The 24,062-nt window shown below is 36.7% G+C and overlaps 4 protein-coding genes across 5 annotated transcripts; 2 read left to right on the forward strand and 2 right to left on the reverse strand.

Annotated features, from left to right (window-relative positions):
* Positions 1 to 59: 59 nt before the first annotated feature.
* On the reverse strand, positions 60 to 2,219 carry LOC132167956 (AAA-ATPase At2g46620-like). The gene has a single exon (XM_059579010.1). It carries the CDS (start codon positions 1,705 to 1,707, stop codon positions 262 to 264), a length of 1,446 nt encoding a protein of 481 aa, XP_059434993.1. The 5' UTR covers positions 1,708 to 2,219; the 3' UTR covers positions 60 to 261.
* Positions 2,220 to 7,090: 4,871 nt separating this feature from the next.
* On the reverse strand, positions 7,091 to 11,357 carry LOC132167957 (uncharacterized). Its single transcript, XM_059579011.1, has 5 exons — positions 11,034 to 11,357; positions 9,701 to 10,001; positions 8,714 to 8,872; positions 8,244 to 8,539; positions 7,091 to 7,493 (listed from the first exon to the last, which is right to left on the reverse strand). Exons 1-5 carry the CDS (start codon positions 11,229 to 11,231, stop codon positions 7,272 to 7,274), a joined length of 1,176 nt encoding a protein of 391 aa, XP_059434994.1. The 5' UTR covers positions 11,232 to 11,357; the 3' UTR covers positions 7,091 to 7,271.
* A 2,475-nt stretch (positions 11,358 to 13,832) lies between these two features.
* On the forward strand, positions 13,833 to 17,756 carry LOC132167958 (metal-nicotianamine transporter YSL3). Its single transcript, XM_059579012.1, has 8 exons — positions 13,833 to 14,660; positions 14,750 to 15,137; positions 15,269 to 15,441; positions 15,632 to 15,729; positions 15,822 to 15,956; positions 16,054 to 16,243; positions 16,338 to 16,449; positions 16,530 to 17,756. Exons 2-8 carry the CDS (start codon positions 14,771 to 14,773, stop codon positions 17,465 to 17,467), a joined length of 2,013 nt encoding a protein of 670 aa, XP_059434995.1. The 5' UTR covers positions 13,833 to 14,660; positions 14,750 to 14,770; the 3' UTR covers positions 17,468 to 17,756.
* Positions 17,757 to 22,026: 4,270 nt separating this feature from the next.
* LOC132167959 (cytochrome b5) lies at positions 22,027 to 23,933 on the forward strand. Of its 2 annotated transcripts, none has more exons than XM_059579014.1 (4): positions 22,027 to 22,135; positions 22,402 to 22,494; positions 23,313 to 23,379; positions 23,475 to 23,933. In XM_059579014.1, the coding sequence occupies exons 2-4, from the start codon at positions 22,408 to 22,410 to the stop codon at positions 23,723 to 23,725; spliced, it is 405 nt and encodes a 134-aa protein (XP_059434997.1). In that variant the 5' UTR covers positions 22,027 to 22,135; positions 22,402 to 22,407; the 3' UTR covers positions 23,726 to 23,933. The 2 variants fall into 2 exon arrangements, with proteins under 2 accessions (XP_059434997.1, XP_059434996.1); XM_059579013.1 differs by having other exon boundaries at positions 22,033 to 22,140.
* The last annotated feature ends 129 nt before the right edge of the window (positions 23,934 to 24,062 follow it).

The following is a 24,062-nucleotide window of genomic DNA, read 5'->3' on the forward strand; positions in this document are numbered from 1 at the left end:
AAAATAAGCTTTCAAAGCTTTTTTTTGACATGTCCGCACAAGAGAAGGGAGGAGAATTCAAATTAGTGACTTCCATTTCATTAAGCATGATCCCAGCTAAATGAAGTACTTACAAGGATTTCAAAAAAAAAATCAAAATTGTATCACAAAGCATAACTTGGTATGCTGTTGAAGTAATTGTATACAATAATTAAAAACCTAAGACTTCAAATTTTACATATTTAAACAAAAAAAAAAAAAGAAAAAAAAGAAAGTGGGGCCTTAAACGTCGTGCCGTGAGCCTTCCTTCTCGGCCGAACTCAAATCCATCGAGTCGTCTTTCCTTCGACTCCCCATCTTCAGAAGCCCGTACAATTTCCGAAACTCCCTCACCGTGTGTACACTCTCTCGGCAAAACACGCTCGCGGGTTCGGTCGTCTCGTCTCCGGTCCGACCCGATCCGCTACCGCTCAATCTCGGCCCGGGTTTGCTCACTGCCCTCGCATCAGCGTTGGTTTGCAGAGCCGAGATGACCGATTTCAGAGCCCGACTCGGCGAAGCCCGGTTCGAGATCATGATCTCGCCGATCTCGGCGTGGCTCAGACTCGCCCCGGTGTGGAATATCTCCTCCACTTGAGGGAACAGCTTGTGCTCCTTGACCCCTAAGTAACTGCTCGCCAAGCTCTTGAACGCAGAGAAATCACATGCGGGGAACTCAATGTGAACGTCGATCCTTCCGGGCCTCATCACCGCCTGATCAACCTGATCCTTGCCGTTCATCGTGAACACCATCACGCGCTCCTCGCCGCAGCACGATACGATCCCGTCCATGAAATTCAACATCCCCGACAGGCTCACAGCCGTCGATTTATCAGCCAAAATCCGGTCAAGATCCTCGATCACGATCAACGACTTAGAGGTGGTCTGCAACAACAGCGTCTTCAAATCGGAGTCGTCCAAGACCTTGGACATGTCGATATCGTAGACGTCGTAGTTCAAGAGCTTCGCCATCGCCGCGATGAAGCTGGTTTTCCCGGTACCGGACTGGCCGTACAGGAGATAGGTCCGTTTCCAAACACGGCCCAACCGGTGGTAGTACTGCTTGGACTTGAGGAACTGCTCGAGATCGGAGCGTACCTTGTTCTTCAAATCGGCTTCCATCACCACCGTGTCGAAGCTCGCCGGGTGATTGAACGGAATCGACCTCCACCGCCCATCCCCCGCCTCCAAATTCATGTACAGCCTGATCTCCTTCTTACGCTGCTCAATCTCGTCGGTGACGGAGAGAATGTGCTGCAGGTACTGCCGCAGAACTCTACGCTTGTCGTTTTTCCTAATCTTTAGTACATACGATCTACTCCTACTACCATCTCTCTCTAATTCGTTGGTCCACGACACTCTGGCGCTTAAAAACGTGTCGTAGACGGTTTGGTTAGCGTCGCAGTGGAGAAAGATTTCGCTAGCCTTAGGACCAGAGAGGAGGTTGAGGTTCTTGAGATCTGAGTCGTCCAGAGAGGCCAACGAGTTTAGATAGCTGGAAACCTTGCGGTAGAGGTGGTTTTCTTGGTAGTGCTCGTTGTACTGCGGGATTTTGTAGGTTTGGTATACGTGAAACCGGTCCCCAAAAGATCGCCACCATATCAAGAAAATGTGAATTATAGACGTCTTGGACAAGAGCCTGAGAATTATAAGAACAGAGACGATAGCGAAGAAGAAAATCAAAAACATGTTAAGGCTAGGCAACACAGTACCTGGGTCTGGGTGTGTTGAAAGATTTCTTTTGGGTATGAATTTGGATTGAGAGATGAGAGGCAAAAAGGTAGGTGGGTGGTGGAGAATGAAAATTGGGAAGCATGAGAAATGGGGATGGTTTTAATGGGGGTAGGAGGCTTTCGATGCCGGCTCGATCCGCGGTGAGTTTAATGGGTCAAAAAGCGGCAGAGGAGAGAGACAGAGAGGGGGAGGAGATTTTGGTCTTTTAATGCTTTGCTGTGAATATACGACTAATGACTATGGACCAACACCACACCAACTGATGAGAGGAGGGGTTGATTATTATTGAAAACTAAAAGTAGCGCATGTGGGCAAATTATTCAATTGGATTGACCAAACGGCGGGGGTCGATTTGTCCAATACCTAATACATGGCTTTCTTCTTCGTTGAATATTTCCTAGTATTATATTTTGGCTCTTTTAGATTTTTAAGCAACCAGGGGACATGCTGACTGAGTTAATTAAGTTGCTGGCTATAGTTTGATGTTTGAAATTTGAAAATAATAACATTTTGTTTCATACTTAATTCGTAGATTTCTACGTTAAATAATAGTCTTTAGGATTGTTTTTCTAAACCTTTTTTAAGTTATTAAATTGACGCGTTTATAATATAAATGATTTTTACGTACATTCTAGATTGAAAAAAAGTTGTAGACAAAAGCAATTGCAAGGAAAATGATAAATTACTGTTCAATTCAACCAGACCTTTTTGGAGGGTAAGAGACAAAAGAAGACAACGGAGCAATCCATTTAAAAAAAAAAAGTCTTATTAGCTTTTATTGCTATCATTTTCACTCTTTTCGCGTGGAAAATGTAGCAATCTACATAACCATAGTATAACGGAATCTGATTTTGCTAAGGTTAATAAATGTGAAAGAATTCCTATAAATTCAACAAAAGAGAATTCTAGCTCTCAAACGTTGGGGGCTTTTTCTTGGAAGAAACATTTGATAAAAATAAAAAAAATAAATGTAAGTCCAGTTTGATAATAGCATGACATGCAAATGCTATATTTGAAGTTGCTGCCTTTGAAAAAGTAAACTGAACTTTTCAAGTTCTTTATTGAGCATATTGTCTTCCATGTCTTTTATACATATTCATAGCACTAGTCTATTCAAAGTTAGCTCAACCTTTAATGCTCCATGATGAGACCAATCTGTATTTTGACATTTCAGTTGCCAAATATGAATTCTGGAGGTATAGATTTTGATTTATATTATTCCACCTGGAAATCAAACCAATTTTAGAATTACCCATTTTTAAAAAAAAATAAAAAATAAAAATCCAAATTTTAAGAGTAATATTATATATAACACATTTGTTATCTCACCAACAAATCCTTGAAAATTGATTTTGTTTTATTGTGTGTGATGCTTTTTAATAAGTTTGATTTTGGGAAATCATGACCTCTAATAACGGTATGAGGAGCAAGTGTGCGGTGGTTGTTTGTGGACGGAAGTATCCGGTGATGAAGTACCACAAGTTTATGGATGCCTAGAGATGCAACCGGTTGGTGTGATAAACTTGTCTTTATGCCATGATGGAATGATCATTGCAGCCTCACAAAATCCGTTGACAACGATTTGATTTGTAGGATCATATAAATTTGATGGCTCCCTTTCATGAGTGTACACCGATTCCTTTGCCACTTGATGCTGCAATCTGTGCCATGATCATATCCACTAATCATACTGGGTTATGTATGGCTCATACGAATTCATGGTCCAAGTTTTACATATTTTTGGGGGATTTTTCTCCATAAAATTGTTATCTTCTTAGGTTTTCAAATAAAAAAAATTAAAAAAAAAATTGTTCCATACTTCCATATGTATGAATAAATTGACCTAAGCATCCAGATTCCTTATAATTGAGGATCCCAAAAGATTTCTCCCTTCCATTGTGATTGGATGGGAAGTTATTTCTTAGAATAATGATATAGAGCACACCAACGTGAGTGAACAGTGCTCACACTGGTGTACTTTATAATATTATTTTTTTTAATATTACTGTTCCAATATTTTTTAATATTACTTTTTATTATAAAGTATATCAGTGTGAGTGACTCACGCTAGTGTACTCTATATCACTACTCTATTTTTTAATGAGAACTGCGGTTTCTTTGCCTCTTCTTCTTTGTATAGGAAATTATAGTAAATTTTTGTCAATCTGTTACAATCTTGAGGTGATGTAAATAGAAAGTTCTTCCCGTTTGACAATATTTCAAGCTATTGAAAATCATTTCTTCCAAATTGTTTTTGTGGAATTTTTTTTTTTTTTTTTTAAAAAAAAAAGTTGTTTCGTCAAGTAATAGTAGTATAACCCAGGAATCTGTTAACCAAGTAAAAGTATATATAACTTTCGGTACTGGCTTTATGGTAAAAGAATGTGAGACCCACGGGGAAAAAAGGCTTAATGACAAGGAAGCCTTACTTTATTGGCTGGACCTGCCAACCTTTTAAGGAAGTATGGCCTTGACGCAACACTTCACTTGAAACCCAACCAACCATACCCATTCTACTGCCAGCTACAAAGGCTCTTAATCATTGGTAGGGTAGGTGTTGCAACTTTCTAACCAAATAACCAACACAATTTAAATTAGAATTAAATACTAATTTTTTTTTTTTTTTTTTAGGGTTTAAACTCTTTATTTTTCATTTTTTAAATTTTTATTTTTATCATAGGAAATACATGTTATTTTCATAAAGATAAAAATAGTGCTTCTGTTAAAATTCTGTCCAAAATTTTACGGATCGTCACGCCAGCACCAATTACTAGCCATGTGTCATATAATTACTTTTTTGATTTTTTTTTAAATATTAAAAAATTATATATATTTTTTAAAAAAGAAAAAAAAGCCACCCCTTTGCCATGGGTGGCCGGGCCACCCCCATCTGGCCTGTTTGGGTGGCCGGGCCGCCACCGTCACCTCTGTCTCCTCCGTCAAGCGCCACCGGACACCACTTAAAGTTCCTCCATTGCTACTCTAGGTTTTTAGATTTATTGTCTTTTTCGCTCTACTGTCTAACTCTCTTTCACTTTCTACTTCTCTCTCCCTATTGTTTCCACCGGCAAAGATTTCTGGAAATGCTTTGTGGGTTTTAGATTTTGCAGATTGTTGAATTCGCGGGTATTAAGATTGAGGAGTAATCAGTTGTTCGGGTCTATACCAAAGGAATTACTAGTAATCAGTTGTTCAATTAACAATTGCTTGAGCAAAAGCTTTCGAACAAATAAATGTGATGAGATTGATATTTAAGATGGCGTCCGACGACATTGACGGAGGAGAGAGGGCGGTGGTAGTGGTGGGTCTGTAGGTTCTATCTAAATGAGGACGATGGGTTTTAATTGTTTTTTTTTTTTTTTGAAAAAATATAATTTTTTAATATTTTTAATATTTTTAATTAAAAAAAAAATAGTTATATGACACGTGGTGGCTAATAATCGGTGCTGACATAGCGATCAAGATGTACTATTTTCGAGGTACCTCATGTAATAAAAATAAAAACCTAAGAAGCAAAAAATAAAGAGTTCAAACTCTAAGAGGGTTTTTAGTATTTAATCTTTTAAATTAGAATTAAACTTTTTTTTAAAAAAAATTAAAATAATTTTACTGTTTAAATTACTAACAATTTGGACAATAAAGGTAAAAAAACCTACAAGAAATTGATCCATCCAAATACATTTTTCACATTTCTTGCTTGAATTGCTAACCATCCGGACAATAATTGTTGGAAATCAAGATCGTAACCAAGGCAGTTAGGAGAATGAAATTATACTGCAAATCAAGTGCCGTGGAGAGATTGAATGGGTTGAGGTCGTAGCAAATCAATGCTTTTTTTTTTTTTTTAATCAAAGCGGGAGAGTGGGAAAAGGGGAAAAATCAATGCTTGATGGACATGTAAACCTGTCTTTCCTCTAGAAGGCAGAGTTGTTGGGTAGATCCACATTAAAGTCGTAGAAAAATGTTTTGAATTTGCGTGGTCCAAGCTATAGAAAGCTAGTAAGCTCTAACCCCACTCCAAACCTACCTCAAATGAGTAAGGAAGTAAATAACTGAGCAATGGTGACTAATATAGATTAAATATTGAATTGAAACACATTTTAATTAAATGTGTACTAATTATAGACTTAATACATCATAATCTCAATATACCTAAAATGGAACTAGAATTTTAGGTAAGATGTCACATCATCACCAATAATATTGTAATACGCCTCACTCATGTCTCTCAATAACTAAACAAATAAATCTAACGGATCCTTCTGTCATGCACGCCTTCAAGAACAAAAAGGACAAGGATATCGCCAATATGAAGGCAACCTTCTTTGTAAACAACGCCACTGCTACACTCACCATTAGGATGGTTGTCCTTGAGGAGGCATAGGGGGCAAAAAGAACAAGGATATCGCCAATATGAAGGCAACCTCATTTGTAAACAACGCCACTGCTACACTCACCATTAGGATGGTTGTCCTAGAGGCGGCATAGGGGGCAAAATTAGAGGTGGGCAGATTAACCAGTTATCGACCGATTACTGACTTTAACTGAACCGATATTAACCGTAACCAATAGTTATCGGTCGATAATCGGTTAAAAATTTTATATCGATAAGCTTATCGGTCGATAATCGGTCGGTTAAAAATTTTTTATCGAAAAACCGATATGACTGATAAGCTATTTTAATTTTTAATTTTTTCAAATTTTATATTTATTTTTGTAATGGATCAATAAAAAAAAAAAAATTATTTTTAATTTTAATTTTAATTTTTTTTTTAAAAAAAAAAAGAAGAAGAAGAAGCTATTTTAGCCAAAAATATACTCTAAAATAACTAATTTTTAATAAGCTATTTTAAGCTTTAGCCCAACAAAACGTATTTGGGCCTTCAAAACAATTAATTTTTGGCCCAATTAGCAACCAGTAAAAGCCCAATAAAAAGCTCACAAAAGCAGAAACCCATTTAATCGACCGGTTAACCGATTACCAATATGACCGATAATTTTCGGTTAATACTTCTTATCGGTCGGTAATCGATTAGAACTTGGTTAACCGATAGCTTATCGGTTAACCGACCGATAAGCCTATTAACCAGTCCGAACCGACCGACACCCAGCCCTAGGCAAAACTAACGAGGACGAGCCACCAGGAGTGGGTGAGTAAGAAGGGGCATCTTATTAATTATGACATAGTTTTCTGTGGATGTTTTTAGACAAGAACAGACTTAACATTTAAACAGACTAATCATTTATTTCATGCTTAAGACAATAACAATCTTTTAACAAATCCAATTTAGCTTCTAAAAGTTAAAAAATAAAATAAAATAAAAAAATGCGGGAGAGAAACTGAAAACAGAAGCAAATTGTTGCAATTGCTATATTAAAACATGAAATTTAAATAGACATACAAAAATACAGTAGCCCATCAAATAAATTTCAGATACGTATATGGCAAATTCTCTATGACAAACAAAGTTACTGTTGATCAAATTTGCTTCAACGGACCCGGTTTCAATGTCAAAATTTCACTGGTCCGGGGCATCTGATTGAATGTTCAATATTTGAGAAACTACAAGCTTAGAGAGCTCATTTATTGCAGCTTGAACCTGATAATCAGCTGGGTCCCTATTCCTCGACCACCCTGCTGATGGTGAGGGTAATCCAGTGTATTCACTAGCAGCTACCCTTGTCTTTATTGATGTGGCAAGGACTTTCTCCAAATCTGCTTGAGACAATGGTCTCGGTGCCTGGAACATTAAACATATACAAGAGTCGGTACCATGCAAAACACAGCCCCATAAAATAATAACTGAAATTTTTTTTTTTTTTTTTTCATACTAATGCTATATGAATAACACTACATTTCTTCACTCTTCATGCAAATTTGACTTCTTCAACATGTAAATATCCAGTGGAAGGGTCAAGAGAAAAGTCAATTGATGCCCTTCATTTTTAGTTCATACATTACAAAAAGTTGTCGGTTGCCTTTCAACCCTACGGACACCCACTTAATCAAGAAAGCAGAATTATGCTTACCATCTACAAAGAAGTCACTAGTATATAAAAAGGACATAAATCTCTTACAAACTAACCGTATGCTTCCTTTAAGCATGTGAGAAAGACAAAGACATTCTTATTAATACTATTAAAAAAGCATGTGATAGTCAAGATAACAGCAAAAAGATTCTTAGATATTCAAAAAATGATTGGTAACACGGATATGAGATATGAAACTTTGCATACAAAGCAAAAAGAGAAGTAGAATTTAAGGTTATCTTTGAAATTAAATAACCAACATCATATACAGTCTTCAAGAAAAATTTATTCCATGTTGCAAGAGAAACCCAAAGATTTCAAATGACAAGAGATGCCATATATTGTCACAAGGTTCTGCCATACACAAGCATGCAACCAAAAGGAATAAATTTTTTTCATTCAAAAAAAAAAAAAAAAAAAAAAAAGCTAAATATGGGAAGAAGAAACTAATAGGCACTCACAGAAGATCGTTTCCCATTCTTCTCTTCATCTAGTAGGTCCCTGATAGGAAAATATGCTGCTTTCTTACAGAGTTCAAGAAGATCTGAACCCGTGTAACCTTCACACAAGCCAGCTAGGCGATCATAGTCAATGTTGTCTTCGACACTCTCACCCTTCAAAACCACCCTCAGTATCTCAGTCCTCTCCCTGCGGTCAGGTATCCCAATCTCAAAAGCCTGAGGAAGACGCCGGAGTATTGCTTCATCAAGTTCTGATGGACGATTAGTAGCTGCAAGAACCATCACTCGAGCATTCTCTAAAGAACAATATAAAATCATCAAAAACTAAGACATCTGACAAAACTGGTTTAACTAAAGAAGACTATGTACAGCTCATTGTTACTACAGATCCTTTTTACAACCAACATTCGACTCGATTCTTTAAAGAGAAAATCACAAGACATAAATGCCTTTAAAGCACATAAACTCACGATCTGTGGTGAATCCATCCCATAAAGCCATGAACTCAGTCTTCATGTTTGTTAATGCTTCATGATCTGTATTTCGCCGCTGTCCCAAGAAACTATCGACCTCATCAATAAATATGATAGCTGGCTGGAGTTTATAAGCCAAGCTAAATACAGCAGCCACTGCAGAAATAATGTTTGAACCAGTAACGATTGACAAATTAAAGCATCACACTTGGTGGAAGACACTTAGACACAACAAAGAAAGAATAAATCTACTTCATCTAAGCACCACACTTGGCAGAAGACACGACTAAGAAAACATAAAATCTACTTCATCTAAGCACCACACATGGCAGAAAACACATTATTAACATCACAAAAAGAGAAAAATTGCAAAAAATTTTAAAATTAAAATCATTAGACAATCTCAAACCTATGTCAGAATCCATTTAGATTAAATTGCAATTAGTTTGACTAAAGTGAAAATCTATAACATTAGAACCAATGATACCTAAAATATTCTCACATAATCCTGTACCAAAAGAAACAGTGTATAAACTGTCTTACTTTTTTTGATAAGTGAATATTTAATTTAAATGGGGTGATTTAACGGAGTCAATGTTTGAACCTAGGACCTTTGGCTCTAATACCAATGTTAAATCACCATTTATCCTAAAAGCTTAAGCTCAAACCGTCTTATTAGTCCTACTATTGTGTTCAGCTCGATTAACCCAAAGGATAGGGACATAAAGCCATGTGTTCTTAGTTGATCTTATCTCACTTCTATCATCAAAGGTCAAACTAAATTTGATTAACTATATGTAATGAGGCCCGTACTTGTGTACTTCTTTCCTCTTACTTATCAAAAAAACAAAAACATGTGGCCCACCTCAAGAAAAAAAAAATTGGAAGGCCACAAATACTTTATGTAATTATATATGTTTGGAAGGGGCATGAAAAAAAATCCTCAAATCCAAGACAGGAAGTATAATTATAATCTTCACTCACCAAGTTTTTGTGCATCACCGAACCATTTGCTCATCAGATTTGATATCCTCACATTGATGAAAACAGCTCCAGACTCTTTTGCGATAGCTTTGGCAAGCATGGTCTTTCCAGTACCAGGAGGTCCATATAACAAGACCCCCTTCTGGGGACCCAGAAGCTTCCCGTGGGAGAAAAGGTCAGGCCTTCGTAGTGGGAGAATCACCAGTTCAAATAAAGCTTGCTTGATAGTTTCCAGTCCTCCAATAGAGTCAAATTCCACATCAATGTGGTCAGGATTTATAACATCACAGGCTATGACATCCTGTCAATAAAGAGAGCCATGAGTCAAGCGAGAAAACAATGACAATTCTAACACTTTGTTCCTACATAAATTCTAAGACTTTTATTTTGATAAAAGAGTCTTCTGAAGAATTTGACATAGAACAAATAAGTTAAAACCAGTTCTCTATGTAGATTATAATATATCGCTCAATTTGCTGGAAATGCTAAACAATCTTTTGAAAAGAGGTTAATGGACAAAGAGTCTTCCTAATGCTAGTACTGACACAGACATCACTACCAGCCCGCCTTGTCCACAATAACCATAGTGAACCCTCACAAGGACATGTCTGTTCATTGGAAATTATTTCACAACTAAAAACCCCACACTTTAGTCAAATAAGGGCGTGTTTGGGCATTCCAGAGCATAGTCCTTTGTGCTCTTTTTATAGATTTCACAAAAACCCGTTACCAGGATCAGAGCAATTAAAGATTACTGCAACCTGGAAAGGAAATACCAGCTTCATGAAATCCAAAAGTTGATCCTATGCCGATGGTTTCAATGAGGCACAATTTTTCACTTCAATGGCCCAAGCTGGATGATGGGTTTTTATCTTTAAAAAAATAACTTAATTCCAAACTACAAACCCTTTATCCAAGTTCTGCTAAACCTACTACATTCTATTCTTCATGGTGCTCTTCTATACATTCCCAAAAGGAAAGTCGTTTAGCTGAACAAGGAGGTAAATCCGCTTTTCGGTACTTCTCTCTACAACAAAGAACAGCTCGTTGCTGTTAAGCCTCCCCATAAAGAATGTTCACCATAAAAAAAAAAATAATAAATAATTTTAAAAAAAATCCCAAAAATAAATGAACCACAGAAGGATATTAGCGACACAATTACTCAATCACTCAGTAACCAAAAGAAAAACAACCCCGCGCAAAATTCGATTTTTTTTTTTTTTTTTTTTTCAAATTCCACGGAATTGGGAATTCCAAACCCTAACAAAAATAACCAACCAGAAGAACAAACGGCGCGCGAAACGGTGGCGTTCTGCTGGAATGAATTACGCACCTCGTATGGGTTGGTCTGGATAAGGGGGCGACCCAAGCGCCTGGCGATCTCCTTCTTCTGCTCGACCGCTTTCTTGGCGGCCTCGCGGTTCGGGTCGAGGTGTCGGAGCCCCGCGAACAACACCAAGCAACTCAGAGCCGCGCTCGCCGCATACAGCACCAACTCTTGCAAGAACTTCGTCTCCGACGAGCCCCCCATTTCTCTTTCCTTGTTTCTTCCTTCTGTGTGAAAATTATCGGTTTAGGGTTTTTGGAATTTCGTAGTCGTAGAGAAAAAAAGGCAATCGCTTGGGGATGACGAAACGGTGGACTGTGGATTCTGGTAAGTTCTTATTTTGTCAAAGAAAGAGTTTGGGCTTCATTGTGGGCTTGGTTGGAAATAGAAGGTCTAGTCCAATTCTGTTCAGACGCAATCTGATTGCTTGAGGGAGTGACATGTATACGACCCATATGGACTCATCGGACGGCTAGAGAGATTGGATCATCCGTTGAGAAGTTCTTGGCCCAATTTACCCGTGTCCCTCCTTTTTGGGCTCCACGTATGTGAGTGAGGTTTTTGATAGAATCCCGAACGGGTTCCACGTATTCAGGTTCTTGATACTGAACTAAGATAAATATATATAATACACACTTTTTTTTTTCTTTTTTTTTTTAATATTACACACACTTTTAAATGTATATTCTTTTAATTGAGTGGTGGCCGGCCACCATTTATTTATTTATTTATTTTTTAAAACTTGGGATGAGGACATTTTGGGAAAAAAAAAAAAAAAGTCAGAATGGTCAAATTGCAACAATTTGAAAGTTTGGGGGGTAAAGTGTCACCTTTTAAACATTTGAGTTAAAAGCGCAAATGGATAGATAGTTCAAGGAGTAAAATATATTTTTCCCAAATTGTATAAGAAAACATTGGGAAAAATATAAAAAAGCCCCCCAAACTATCAGCCGTTTTCGATTTAGTCTCCTAATGTTTCAAAAGTGATAAAGTAACCCCCCAAACTATCAAACTATTGCATTTTGGCCACTTCGTTAGTCAAAACCGTCAGTTTGGACGGAAACTGAAAACGACGTCGTTTTGTTGGGGGACTACTTTATCACTTTCTGAACATTAGAGGGCTAAAATGAAAACGGCTGGTAGTTTGAGGGGTTTTTTTATATTTTTCTCCAAAATTTTTTTTTTCATAAAAGAGCATTGTAGTAACTTACCTATAACAAAACAACGTCGTTTTGTAGTTTCCATCCAAACTAACGGTTTTGACTAACGGAGTGGCCAAAATCAAATAGTTTGGTAGTTTGAGGACTATTTTATTACTTTTGGAACATTAGGGGGCTAAATCGAAAACGACTGGTAGTTTGGGAGGCTTTTTTATATTTTTCCCAAAAACATTCTATTTTAAAAAGATTCTTTAATGGCTTTTGAGGGATGTTTCACTGCATCAAAAAACTTTCACTTGTGAACAAAGTATCAAATACTCCATCTAGTCACACAGAGCAATAACATGAAGGGAGAATTTTTATTTTATTTTATTTGGGAGGTGGGGTTCAATCCATTGCTTTACTATGCATTAAGGGGGAGTAAGGGGCCTTTTCTAGTGTGAGCAATAGACGAAAGGGTAAAAGGCAAAAGAAAATCATGGGTTTGGGATAAGGATTGAATTTTAAAAAAATTGAAAAGGGTAATGAAGAAGTCATAATCGATCAAAGATATTGAAATTCAATCTGATTTCCAACTAGTTGCATGAAAATACTGTGTATGCACTTGGCTGATTGTGACAGAAGAAAAAAAAAGCTCCAAATTCTTACCATTATTTATTTACCAAACAAATCAAGAGGTGAGAGGTCTAACCTCTTAGCATTAAAGTCTATTGGTTCATCATAGTTTTGGTTCACTAAAGAAAGTTATGGCACTATAGTTTATAAAATAATGTTATCCGTCACAATTTATTTTATTTTGCTGAAATAACGCTCAATCAACCTTTAATTTATTTTATTTTATTTTTTTATTTTTTTTAAATATAGATGAATTGACAATATTATGTTAACAAAATAAGATAAAAGTATAGTATATAACATTCATTTTAGTTTATATGAATATTAAAGAGACGTCTAGAGTATTACGAACTTTACTAATGGTTGTTGCATTGTTAAGTTAGGCATATCAATTTCACTTACCTCTTGCAAGGGATTACTTCATCTAATAAGGTTAACATGACACTCTCAACTATATTTGGATTAATTCTTATTAAATAAAATAATTCATCGATTAATTTAGAATACCACCTTAATATTGTTGAACAATTACAAAATAAAAATATAACATCTAACATTACTTTTTTTTTTTTTTTCTATATAAAATTGCAAACTAGAAAGCAACCACCCACCATGGGGTATCTTCTTGTTGGCCTAAAAGCAACCCAACCAATATGAATCTGCTTACATCACCTTTACATGCCTTCTAAAGACAATTTAAAATCCCAAAGAATTCTTCCTTACCATACAAAAAGAAAAGAAATGAAAAATGAAGAAATAACTCAGGAACATTTCACTTGAAATTAAGATGATCCTGGTACCTTGTCCGTGACGTGTAGGGTCAGCATTTATTGTAATTTGCCATTGGATCAAATAAATATAGTTAGATTCCACTTCAAGCACCACAGCTTTTGTTAGGCCCACCTGACAGGCAACTAGCTCTCTTCTCTCTCAAAAAAAAAAAAAAAATCCCAAAAAATAAGAAAACAGTGATTCATAATTGAATTCTAACATCATAATCTACGAATGCGTTTTTTTTTTTTTTTTTGGTGATTGTGCGAACGTTGACCCTTGAAGAAGTTCAAAGGAGTTGCTCGTGTTCCTTGCCGGATGCTCCACTTTTCCACGTTTGGAAAAGTAAATTTTTTTTGTAGGAACATCCAACTCAACGCTATGTTCAACCACTTCCAAGTCCTATCACCCCTACCTAGATCTCTATCTCTCTCTTTTTGAGAGAGAGAGAGGGGAGTCAACGAGGAGGATTTGCCTTACTAGCCGAACATGTGTTCAAATGCAATCGAGCTATAGTTGGAAAATTGCTTTTGTACTACACACATTCGGTCTTGTATGTACTACTTCTTTGCAGTACATGCAAGGGCCTGCTCCTGGTAAGCCGGTGATGGCTTTTAATGGTTATCGAAAAGATATAAATATAAGTACAGGATCTTTCTGCAAATGGGTGTCATTTAACCTTGCCCTGACTTGATTTCTGGCCTGAATTCGAGAGACCCACTTGGGGATTTGTGCGGGTTTTCACGGTTTTCGATGTGGTGCTTTTTAACACTTCTTTGCTTGAATTTGAAGACCCAATTGGGTCTTGTGGGCACGGTTTTGTTATTTGTAAGGCTACTCTGAGTCAACGCTCAGGCACACGAATACCCCATCTGGTGGTTTGTAGTTTTTCGTTTCGTGTGGAGGTTTTCAAAGTGTATAGATCGACGAAGGTGACAAAAACTCATCATTTGTCTCTATTTTAGTTCTGCAGAAAATTCTTGTTTTAATATATCGAAGTAGATTTCAAAGAAAGAGTTTTGAGGCCTTATAATCTCTCCAAAGTTCTGGCCTTTTTGTACTTGAGCAACGAAGAAGAACTCTTGAGGTAAGATCATTTATGCGTATATTATTGAATGTATCCTCATCAAGTTGGGATTATGAAATTAAGATTTCTTGATAATTGTATTGGACTAGGTGGAAGATTTTGATCTTCAAATGGGAAACACGAACAGAGAAGAATTAAATGAGATTGAGAAATCTGAGAGAGTTGACATCGAAGAGATTCGAGAAGCGCCAGATGACGAGAAGAGAATTGCACCATGGCAGAGACAGATAACAATTCGGGGACTTATAGCTAGCTTAGCTATTGGGATCATTTATAGTGTGATAGTGATGAAGCTGAATCTCACAACCGGGCTAGTCCCCAACCTCAATGTCTCAGCTGCTCTCCTCGCCTTTGTATTCATCAGGACATGGACTACTCTGCTTGAGAAGGCCGGAATTGTATCAATGCCATTCACTCGACAGGAGAATACTATAATTCAGACCTGTGCAGTTGCATGTTATAGCATTGCTGTTGGAGGTTGGAGATTTTGATCCTTTTTTCTTTTTGTGTGTGTGTGGAGTGAAAAAGGTTTTCCCTTTTGTTAATTTAGATGTTTTACAAAATACTATTGCATGTATTTTTATTTAATCAAATTAATGGGTTTGCAGGTGGTTTTGGGTCTTATCTGTTGGGTTTGAATAGGAAGACATATGAGCAAGCAGGGATTGATACAGAGGGAAATACTCCTGGGAGCACCAAGGAGCCTGGGATTGGTTGGATGACTGGTTTCCTCTTTGTAAGCAGTTTTGTTGGGCTGTTGGCATTGGTTCCTCTTAGAAAGGTATGCTTTGTGTCTTCTTTGGTGCTTTGGTGTTTAGTTAATTATTCAAATGTTTGATGTCCTCCAAGTCTAGGTAATTCTATTTTGTCATTTTGGTTCATGATATTCTCAATTTCTGCCAAGTATTTTTTTGTTTCTTGTCTTTTGAGATTTGAAATGGTTTGGTCTTGAAATTTGTGTTCTTCTGCAGATCATGATAATAGACTACAAATTAACTTATCCAAGTGGAACGGCTACTGCTATTCTTATTAACGGATTCCATACACCTAAAGGAGACAAGATGGCCACGTACGCATGTATTTCTGTGATTCTGTCTTTCAGATTAAATCAAAACTAGTTGAATATGAAACAACTCAAACAACTTTCAATCCTACTTGCAGGAAGCAGGTTCATGGGTTCATGAAATTCTTTTCAATGAGTTTCGTTTGGGCTTTCTTTCAGTGGTTCTATTCGGGTGGAGAGCAATGCGGATTTGCTCAGTTTCCTACATTTGGATTGAAAGCTTGGAAAAATTCGTGCGTTCTTTACATCTTTTCTCTGCATTTTGTAGCCTTTTCTGAGAGTTATTATCTTTGATATATTATTAATTAATGAAGTTAAAAATTTTTGCAGATTTTACTTTGATTTCAGTATGACTTATATTGGAGCTGGAATGATCTGTTCCCATCTTGTGAACTTGTCTCTGCTTCTTGGTGCTGTGCTCTCTTGGGGAATAATGTGGCCACAGATAAGGGGACTCAAGGGGGAGTGGTTCCCTGAAACTTTATCAGAAAGTAGTATGAAGAGTCTTAATGGTTACAAGGTCTCAAGTCTGGACTCTTTAATGATATTATTCTATAGTGATTGTGAAGTATGAGAAATCCATCCATCTTATCTTCTCCTCATGCATGCTGCAGGTTTTTGTTTCCATATCACTGATCCTTGGAGATGGGCTCTACAATTTTCTCAAGATACTGTATTTCACCGCTACAAACATCCATGCCAGATCGAAGAGGAACCTTAAAACGTGTAAGTGTGTCATGTCTCTGCTGGTGTGCCTAGTTTCCTGCTATACATGTGCATAGCGAATTTAACCCTTAAACTTGCAGCTGCGGATAACCAGAATCATCCTCTTGATGATCTGCGACGAAATGAGGCATTCCTAAGAGAGGGCATTCCTATATGGGTGGCATGTACAGGATATGTAGGCTTCTCCATTGTATCCATCATTGTAATACCGCTCATGTTCCCTGAGTTGAAGTGGTATTACGTAGTTTTTGCGTATGTTCTTGCACCCTCTCTTAGCTTCTGCAATGCTTATGGTGCGGGTTTAACGGACATGAATATGGCCTATAACTATGGGAAAGTGGCTCTTTTTGTGCTTGCTGCGTTGAGTGGAAAAGATAATGGTGTAGTTGCAGGACTTGTTGGTTGTGGTCTGATTAAATCCATAGTTTCCATCTCTTCCGATTTGATGCACGATTTCAAGACGGGCCATCTCACTTTCACTTCGCCTCGATCAATGCTTGTAAGCCAGGCTATTGGGACAGCTATAGGCTGCGTGGTAGCTCCTCTCACATTCTTTCTTTTCTACAAAGCTTTTGATGTCGGGAACCCGGATGGCGAGTACAAAGCCCCTTATGCCATCATTTACCGGAACATGGCAATTCTAGGTGTTGAAGGCTTCTCTGCGCTGCCCCACCATTGCTTGCAACTCTGTTATGGGTTTTTTGCCTTTGCCATAGCAGCCAACTTGCTGAGAGATCTTCTCCCTAAGAATATGGGGAAATGGATTCCACTTCCAATGGCTATGGCTGTGCCTTTCCTTGTTGGTGCTTACTTTGCAATTGATATGTGTGTGGGGAGTTTGATTGTGTTTGCATGGCACAAGATAGATGCCAATAACGCCAGTTTGATGCTTCCTGCAGTTGCTTCTGGTTTGATATGTGGGGATGGATTATGGATTCTCCCTTCCTCAATCCTTGCTTTGGCAAAGGTACGCCCTCCCATCTGCATGAGCTTCTTTCCCTCCAAGAAGAATTTCTGAGAGAGAGGATAAACGGTAGGCAATCTCAAATCTTATTGCAGGCATAATTTGATGCAAGTCTTAGACTAGCATAGGACTCATAGAGAAGCTTCCTCTTTCACTCTATATGTAACAATGCAGCATCTTCCATAATTGTACCAGAGCTGCAATAGGATTATTATATATGTACATGAGCTTGAGTGCTGGGGAGCATTAATGGTCAGTGATCATAATGTAAACAAATAAGTTGTATTCTATATGAAATAACTCCCAATTTAAGCTCCTCACTTTTGTGTTTGACCTAAATGAGTTTTGGGTGTCTTCCTCTTCTTGACTGCTGTGAGTTTCGTTTACCATCATGGTGATGGTTCTATGATATTTCAATTTCTCAAATCTTTAGTATATTTATTCAAACAATGAATTCAAATTATGATATTATTTTGAATATTCTAAGAATTTCTCATCCAAAGACAACTAAGTATAAAGCTTTTCAGTCCCAAAGAGAAAAAGTAAAAACCAGAGAGAATTATATGTGATTTATGGATGGCATAGTTGGTTAATGGACCACTTCACCAACTAAGCATAAAAATATTTTCTCCCTTATATGATGTGATGGTGCCAAAGGTGGATAAAAAGAGCGAAGATCTTCCGTTTGTTAATGCTTTTTAGATGATGCGTTTTGTTTGAAAGTTGTTATTGTGTTTGTTTTAACCACAGAAAATAAAAGCAAAAAAGGAGAATGTTTTAACAAACAAAGCGAGAATTGCTTATTCTTTAAGCAACTATTCTACTTGAAATGCAGTAACTTTGTCATGTGGGCATTCTGTGCACCACACAATTTTCCAAAGGGCTATAACACAGCAGCCATGGACCAAACAAAGGGAGAGAATCATGTTCTTTAAGCAATCCCATTGACAGAAATCCGCATAAATTGACATCATCAAAAAGTATTCATGATTGCTGACATCCTACACCCTTAAAAGGTGATGGCCCTTTCAGGGGTTTAGGAGCTAAAAATTGTGTTAATTTTAAATTATTAAAAGATACGAGGCAACTGATTCCCATATTTTTAATTAAGCAAATAATCATGGTCGTCGTTTTACTCACAAAAAAGATAAAACACCTTCAAAAAAGTAGTGAATGTTCCACTTCTTCTTGTCTGACATCGCATAATTATATGACTACAAGCTAATAGGCACCTAATTCAGCTGAGAAAGGCGATCGAAGCACAAAATATTCAAAGTAAGTTTACATCTTTTTTATATCACATCAGAATATATATTTTAAATAATAAAAAAAAAATACCCTATAAAAAGTATTATCAAACGGATCAGTAATCACTTTGCCTGAGTCATAAGCAAATGTTTTCGACAAAAATACCCAACCTTTTTTTGTTTTTTGTTTTTTTTTTTTAATTTTTTTAATCAAATAAGAAAAAGGGTGCATAAGGTAGGTCGTTCCCATTTTTTATCCGAATGGAATAAATAATGAGAGACCAGTTGGGAATGCTTCCAAACTCAAGGTTGGAAGCTGCCCATCGAACTACATAATGTACACCGTTAAGAATATTATGTTAGGATTATTTATTTTCTTAGGTATTCTAGGTAATTAGGTTTACATTTCTTTAGTCTACTAGGTTACGTGCCTATCACTCAGGTTAATATAGTGTCTGTGTTATTAACCTATATATATAAAAGCCCCTTATGTACATTATGTGTGATTCAATATACAACCTTATTCTTAATATAGTATCAGAGCACAGGTTCTAAATCACCTTTAAATATTTTTTTTCGCATCCCATATTATTTTTCTAGTGGTAATAAAGTGCACTACAAATAAGGAAAATACCAAAAGAAAACAGAAAAGCAAGAGTACAGTGTTGAAAAGCTACCAAAATACCAACTTGTTAATTATTGAAAAAACAATATTTAGACCCTAATGCAATCACCTAGAGAAAATGACTATGTGATGTGCAGCAATAGTAACAAATTAAAAACATGCAGCACAATATATCATAATTAACAAACACATCAAACGTAAAAATAAACATTCACCAAATCAAAAGTAAAACCGCTCCGAATCAACCAAACCTTGAAAATCAATGCTAAAAATAATCTAAATACTAGGCAAAACTTACTTACAACGGTTCAAACAATTTTTTTTTTTTTTTGCATTTCCTTACCGACCTACCAGTGAACTTCAAACACTTTTAAGCATTAATTCAGCAGCCCACGCTGTTGATGGCTACCGATGCTGTTGAGGATAGCTTTCTGCAGTGGTCCTATGACTCGCACCAGGAGAAGTCAATGGGTAGAAGTTAGGCAAGATGGATACCCCCACCAAAACTCGTAAAATGTGAATCTATGAAGTGATAATGATGATGTCTTGAAACTTGTGTCAACGGCTACGCAAAGCTAGCAAGCGATGTGGCTCTTGTACATATCATGCAGACGAGACATAGTTGTCTACTATATACAACGCCACGGATATGTTCGATGTCATACTCAAGGAAGAGGGACTGAAAACACTAAAAAGGAGTTGGGAAAAAAAGAAAAGAAAAATAAATAAATAAATAATGATGTTACTATTCTTACCCATTTATCAATTGATTGATATAATGTGTTTTAAGTGTTAAGGAACTAATAGAGTCTGTTTTGAATTCACTCTTTGAATTTAAACAAATTCGAACCACTTTCAAGCATTATCTTTATCTTTAGCATTATTTCTAGCATTATCCTTATAGTTATTTTTATCCCTTCTCTTTTAGTGTTATAGTTGTATTTGTTTGTATCAAGTTTGGATTTGTCAAACTTGATTACAATTGTTATGCTTTGCCTATATATACAATGAGAACGAAGTTGAGACTTCATTCCGCCAAAAGCAAGTTTACTCTACTTTCTTTTATGGTATCAGGCCTATCAGTGGCTTACAATGTTAATCGCTACAAAAATAAAAGTGTAAATATGAATATGATGTTAATTGCCTAAAACCCCTTGTTGTTGTTATAAAGGGCTTAGATGTGGTCCAATACAATAGTAAAACCAAATTCCGAATCAGCCCGAAAATTTTGACAATGAACAAAATTCAACTCAGCTCGAAATCCATTTTTCGATTCCAACCCCCTTTGAGTTGGAATTCGAAACCCAACCCCATTCCTACCCAAAGGAGTAGGTAACCAACCCTAATTGAATTGATGAGAATCCGTAGTGAATCCCAGAATCCTTTTGTAAGGCGATGAATTAAGACACGTATTAAATGGTTCACCAGGCAAGCCCGCTTCACCCCAATATTCACTGCATTTATTGGACCGGCAGCAGGGCTGTGCAACATGATCGCTGTACAGCAGGCCCAAAGAATCTCATGGATCGTGACATTCATGCATTGGGCATAGCCACACTTTACCTACTTTTGGTGCATCGATGAGGGAATTTTAGGGGATAAATGAAGAAGAGATCCCTTTATTAAAAAAATCAAAGAAAAATAAAAATAAAAATTATTAACACTTCATTTTTTCTTGAGACTAATAGTTTTGGTGATAAAATATGGATTTTTTTTTTTTTTATTCAAAGCGGGAGATGGGGAAAAGAGAAAATGATAAAAATATGAATTACCCAACCATATATTCCGACACGTGAGTCTTATATTAACTTTATGATAATTGCAATCTTTTTTTTTTTTTTTTTATGAATGAATTTTCATTAACCATGAAAAAAGATAAATACAACACACTCCAAGAAACAACAAGCATCCTCATACACCCTCTATACTAATACAACACGACTCAAATATACAAACACTTGAAGCAATATAAAAAGCACCAAACATCAGCACCCTTCAATTGCAATAGAAAGCTCCAACCAGAACACAAGAATCTTGAACTCAACAACCAACATGCCACCAAAGTCTTCGTCTTCCGCCTATAAAATTGTTAATTTTATCGCTATAACCGCACTGAGGCAAACAAGCCTGAGGGATATGGCCAGTATGACCCATAGATGATCATGATAGAGCCGTGGGGTCATATAGCTCAAACATCTCACCAATAGTCTCAACGCTTTTGGGATCCTCACCTCCTTTTTTTTATCAGCATCCAATATTCGCAATAGGGCCAAGCCGCTATAACCAAATATTTTGGTATCACTCCTACTTGTATTTTACCTTTTAGTATCTAAACAACGGCAAGGATCCTGCAATGTAATTTTTTTTTTTTTTTTTTTTAAATAAAAAAAAGTGCAGTCGAGAGAGATTAATTATAGCTATTATACTTAGACGTGACTATAATAACACTTAAACCGTTAAAAAATGATTAAACAGTAAAAACTAGGAGTGTTTCTTTAACTAGACCTAATCCCAGCAAGACATGAATTCTATTAATGTTTGCAAAATGAAATAAAAAAGAAAATCAACCGTTGAAAAGTACATCATGATACACCCGTGCAGTCAAAAAAGTACAAACAAATGAAAGGCTGCTTTACACGTACCTACCTTGTGAGACGCAATTGCCCTTCAGTTCTCCACCTACCATATCCTCCTCTGTAATTGAATCAAACATGAAGGGCATTTTGGCATCCTCAGGATCCTGGACTATAAATTCATGGTCACCATTGCCCTTTCTGTCAGCTCGACAGATTTTGACAATAACAAGGAGAGACTGTTACAACCTTGATCTCACACTCTTCTCTCTAGTTGGTAAGGTAGATGCTGCACCATCTGTGATTTCAATTCAGAATCTCTTTTTTGATCCTTTCTATGATTTTTATAGATAAATTTTCAATTTTTTTTTTTTTGGGTGAAATTTGATGGGTTGTCTTTAATTTTTTTTGTTGGGTGTTTTTGTGATTGGTATTAGCTCTTCTATCGGTTTCTTTAGATCCATCCCACGTGGAAATTATTTGGATTTGGTTTGAAACTATTTATGGGTTTTTGAGTTTTGGTGTTTTTGTTGCTTGTATCAGTGAAAAATGGCTTCAGATCCGAAGGTTCACGTTTTTGAAGAAGTGGCTAAGCACAACAGCACCAAAGATTGTTGGCTTATTATTTCTGGGAAGGTCAGATCTTTATCATGAACTTATTATATTACACTTTTATGGGGATATCGTATGTTATGACTACTTATGAAGAGAATCGATCCTTTTCTTTTGGTCATTTTAAAGTTTAAACTGCCTTGTTTATGAGAAAAAGTGCTGGAAAATGAATCAAATTGACAATCAGTAACAGATGTTGTCTTATATGAACTAGTTGACCGTCTTTTACTTCATTGTGTCTTATTTCTCCTTGCCTGAATTTTGGTGCACTTGGTCCTTTGCATATCTGAAGAAATCTGAACGGCCTACGACCATGAATTCCCTTGCAATTTGTTGTGTTTTTCAGGATCCTTCTAATTGCAGTAGAATTCTTATTAGCTGACCTACGGGTTATCTAGCTCAATTGCAATGCGGATTCTGCGATTTTCTAACTCTTCATGGCCGAAGGGGCTACCTTTTGCTATTTATTCTTTTCCTTGTTCATCTCTTTTTCTGGGTGCTGCTTATATGAACTAGTTGGTTTAACTGTGCCTTATAGACAAAAAGATTACCTGTAGTCTGTGGTTGAAAACTTTAACTTGATACACGCACGATGAGGCAAGCCTGTGCCATATTGTTTAGAAAAGTAAGAAAAGAACTATCTGCTTCGTTGAAAAAACATTTTACATATGTATTACATGACATCATGTGAAGCTGGGTTGGGACATGTCTTAAAGAAAAATCTGCTGACAACGAAATTGGCCTACAATGAAAGCGATATTTTTTTTCATCTTTCTATTTCTTTGTTGTATTGTGAATTGTAATGTTTATCCTATTGACAAAAGTGTCATCTTTCATTTTAGGTGTATGATGTAACCTCATTCATGGATGATCATCCCGGAGGTGATGAAGTCCTCTTATCTGCAACAGGTAAGACTATATATTGCTACTTTCTCATGGAAGATAGTGACCATGATCCTCAATGAATACCATGTAAAGGATAATTTATGTCTGAGATGTTGCAGGGAAGGATGCGACAAATGATTTTGAAGATGTGGGGCACAGTGATTCTGCTAGAGAGATGATGGACAAATACTGCATTGGTAAGATTGATGCATCCACTGTTCCGGCAAGAAGGAATTATCTTCCACCCCCTCAAGCTCCTTACAGTCATGATAAGCCCCCAGAGTTTTTGATTAAGGTTTTGCAGTTTCTCGTTCCCCTATTGATCTTGGGTTTAGCCTTTGCTGTCCGACACTTCACCAAGAAAGAGTAGTAGTTCTGTTTACAGTGTACCCCTCTGAAGGGTGAGTCATTGTCCACATTTTGAGCAATTGAAAGAGACAGTTGCTTTCTCGTACGTGTTTCAATTTCTCTGTGATTTGTCTGTGTCAGCGTTGAGCAGTTGTGTTAGTGATCTGAACTATGTTGAACTTCATTGGATGATATGAGCAAGAGCGGTGGCTGTTTTCAGTCTTCGGCAATTCTATAGTTTTCACACCATAAATCACACTATGATAAAGTGACATGAGTTAGTAGCCCTTATCAATCTTGTTCAAAAGAGTAATGTCACTGGCACTCGTTTTACACCGCCTGAAGAAGTGTGTTTTTAA

Source organism: Corylus avellana, chromosome ca1 (genome assembly GCF_901000735.1).
Source record: "Corylus avellana chromosome ca1, CavTom2PMs-1.0".
Lineage (NCBI taxonomy): Eukaryota > Viridiplantae > Streptophyta > Magnoliopsida > Fagales > Betulaceae > Corylus > Corylus avellana.